Raw genomic sequence first — 3,294 nt, 5'->3', positions numbered from 1 at the left:
TTGTGGAACTTGTAGTTTCCGTGGGTATACGCCCAAAGCGCTTGCGCATCGGAGGAGCGCGCGCCTTCCGACTCCCTCCCCCCCATGAGGGTTTCTTGTTTTTTAAAAGAGAGATCCAGGCGACAGCGTTCCAACCGAATACACCTCTTTAGTCCACTCTGATTGAGCCAGCTCTGGGAAGAATCTCCTCTACGGGGGCCGTGGCGGTTCCCTGAAAAGCGGCCGGAATAAGCACACCCCGCCCCGGAAGTAAGAGGTTTCTGGCGCGGTGCATTGTGGGGGGCGTAGTCCTCCTTCTCAGGCGGTCCTTCGCGGCGTCCCCGGGGCCGACTCCCGAGCGCAGGCGGGCGGCCTGGCGGGCTGCGCGGCGCGGGCCGACGGGAAGCGTATTCTGGGCACGGGGTGCCGGGCCAGCCGGCCGCGCCGGACGACAATAGTGGTAAGCCACCCAAGGTCTCGCGCGGCGCCGCCCGTCGAGGGGCGGGCGGCGGCAGACAACCGGGCCGTCGAAGAGTTCAGGAGGCCGGTGGGCCGGGCCGCGCGGCGCAGCCATGCCAGGCTTTACGTGTTGCGTGCCGGGCTGCTACAACAACTCGCATCGGGACAAGGCTCTCCATTTCTACACGTTTCCCAAGGACGCTGAGCTGCGGCGCCTCTGGCTCAAGAACGTGTCTCGTGCCGGCGTCAGTGGATGCTTCTCCACCTTCCAGCCCACCACGGGTCATCGTCTCTGCAGCGTCCACTTCCAGGGCGGCCGCAAGACCTACACGGTGCGCGTCCCCACCATCTTCCCTCTGCGCGGCGTTAACGAGCGCAAAGTAGCACGCAGACCCGCCGGGGCCGCAGCCGCCCGCCGCAGGCAGCAGCAGCAGCAGCAGCAACAGCAGCAGCAGCAACTGCAGCATCCGCCGCCGCCGTCAGCCTCGACTGCCCAGACCGCCCAGCTGCAGCCGAACCTGGTGTCTGCTTCTGCGGCTGTGCTCCTCACTCTTCAGGCGGCTGTGGACAGCAGCCAGGCTCCTGGATCCGTGCAGCAGGCACCCACTGCTCCCACCGGAGATGATGTGAAACCCATCGATCTGACGGTGCAAGTGGAGTTCGCGGCCGCAGAGGGCGCAGCCGCCGCAGCTGCCGCGTCGGAGCTAGAGGCTGCCACCGCCGGGCTGGAGGCTGCCGAGTGTCCGATGGGCCCCCAGTTGGTGGTAGTAGGGGAAGAGGGCTTCCCTGATACGGGCTCCGACCACTCGTACTCGTTGTCATCAGGCACCACGGAGGAGGAGCTCCTGCGCAAGCTGAACGAGCAGCGGGACATCCTGGCGCTGATGGAGGTGAAGATGAAGGAGATGAAGGGCAGCATCCGCCACCTGCGTCTCACCGAGGCCAAGCTGCGCGAAGAGCTCCGAGAGAAGGATCGGCTGCTGGCCATGTCTGTCATCCGCAAGAAGCACGGAATGTGAACGGGTTCCCCTGGGACTCCCCGGGCCCTGCCAGCCCAGGAGGCCTGCAGGCCGCCATTGGGAACTCGCCTATACTCCTGGGACACTGGTTGACTGGACTGAGGCTTAGGGCAGCTGGACTGTTGCTGGTGACCTGACACCCTCTTGTTTCCTCTTGAAGTCTGGGACCTTGGACTCTGCTCTGGTGATACCAGCAATTAATGACTTTGTCTCCCCCACATCCCCATCTCCAGTTCATGTTGTGGGTTCTGGTTAAGCAGAGGCTTAGGAACCACTCAACTTGAAACTTACCCCGTAGGGATGCAGGTGGGATGCCCAAGGACTATGGGTTTGGGAAGACAACACCTTGTGGTTTGCCAGCAATCAGAGACAACTCTTCTGTGTGTAGTGATCAGGGAGCCAAGTGACATCAGTTCTCCTTTTCATGCTTTTCTTTCCCAGGTGCAGCCTGTGATTCTGATGGGAACTGGCAGATCTGTGCCTCTGCCTCCTAGGACCTCCCTCTCTAGGAGGCCATCTACAAGGGGATCTAGGTGACATGCTGATGGAGACCCAGCTTGCCAGGGACTTAGGTTTATCTTGTTATGTTTGCTACTGGTTACAAATTCTATTTTCTGTACATTTAGTCAGACTAAAGTTTTCACTGTGTTTGTTTGGCAAAATGAATTAAACAGAAGGTAAGGTTTTTATTTGGATTTCGCCCTTTTATTTTTATAAGGATTCAGCTAAGTGGCCCTGAAACATGGGGGAAATAGACTGAGGCCTGGTCTCAAGGACCAGGCTGACCCTGGGAGCAGAGACGGTCTCTCCATAAAGGAGTCCTAAGCACACGGACCCTTGCCCCTTAAGGTCCTCACAGACTTCCTGGCTCAGCTCCAGGTTTGGAAACTTGCACAAAATGGTCCCAGATTGTCCATGGGTGAGCAGCCTGTGTTCTTTTAATAGGGAGAAGGAGCAACTGAGAACTAAGCTGAATTGTGACAGTCTACTTCTCCGAGGGTTTTGAATTCCCAGGTTATCAGCTAGGGTTGAATTTTGCCCACTGTTATAGCCCTTAGGCCTAGTACAGTGTCTAATACACATAGGCATTCAATTACTCAAATCAGTGCAGACCACAGTCGGAACCAGCTGTGGCGCCTGCACAGGGCACAAGTACTCTTGTACAAATACCTTTCGCCTCGGTGCTCTCAGTATGAATTACCCATACAAGCTTTAAGGAGTAGGAGTTGGGATTTGTGACTCCTTGACTCATTTTCATGGCTGTTTCCATCTTTCTTAAGATTGGGTATTGTAGGGGTGAGATAACATTTGTATCTATAGCTCCAAGTAATTTTGCTCAAATCCAGTTGGGAAAAGCAAATGCCTTTAAAGCTAGCACTGTTTACTAAGGGTGTTGGGCACAAGTGGACAGTTCTTGAGCTCCATAAAACGTCATTCTCTTCTCTGTTACTTATGGAAAAACCACTTGCCTGGAAACTCCCTTTGGCTGCGAACTGAAAAGACCCTAAAATGTTCCTCAGTCTCTGCTCTTCTCTTTGGCACTGACTTGAGAAACAAGTTTTTGGTGGGGAGGCAGAGTGGGGCATAGGTTGTGTGCGTGCCTGGTTGGGGAAGAGACCGGATCTCTGCCTTCCTAGGTTTTTGGCTAGTAACAAGGTAGTGGAAGCACAGCAGTGCCCTTTGAGGCCAGCTGGAACTGAAACCCTTTGCCTTCAGCTATTGGCCAGTCTCTCATATGCCCCCCTCTTTCACTAGGAGTGAGGGGTTTCCCAGGCTCCGACCATGCTCTGTAGTGGATCCTCTAGCACCATTTGGTTGAAGGGACGGAACACTGTTT

The 3,294-nt window shown here is 56.1% G+C and overlaps 1 protein-coding gene across 1 annotated transcript; it reads left to right on the top strand.

Annotated features, from left to right (window-relative positions):
* The first annotated feature begins 277 nt into the window (after window positions 1-277).
* On the top strand, window positions 278-2,152 carry THAP11 (THAP domain containing 11). Its single transcript, XM_036345807.1, has one exon. It carries the CDS (start codon window positions 552-554, stop codon window positions 1,455-1,457), a length of 906 nt encoding a protein of 301 aa, XP_036201700.1. The 5' UTR covers window positions 278-551; the 3' UTR covers window positions 1,458-2,152.
* The last annotated feature ends 1,142 nt before the right edge of the window (window positions 2,153-3,294 follow it).

Source organism: Myotis myotis, unplaced genomic scaffold (genome assembly GCF_014108235.1).
Source record: "Myotis myotis isolate mMyoMyo1 unplaced genomic scaffold, mMyoMyo1.p scaffold_m19_p_19, whole genome shotgun sequence".
NCBI classification, from domain to species: domain Eukaryota; kingdom Metazoa; phylum Chordata; class Mammalia; order Chiroptera; family Vespertilionidae; genus Myotis; species Myotis myotis.
This window is presented reverse-complemented; position numbering and strand designations above follow the sequence as displayed.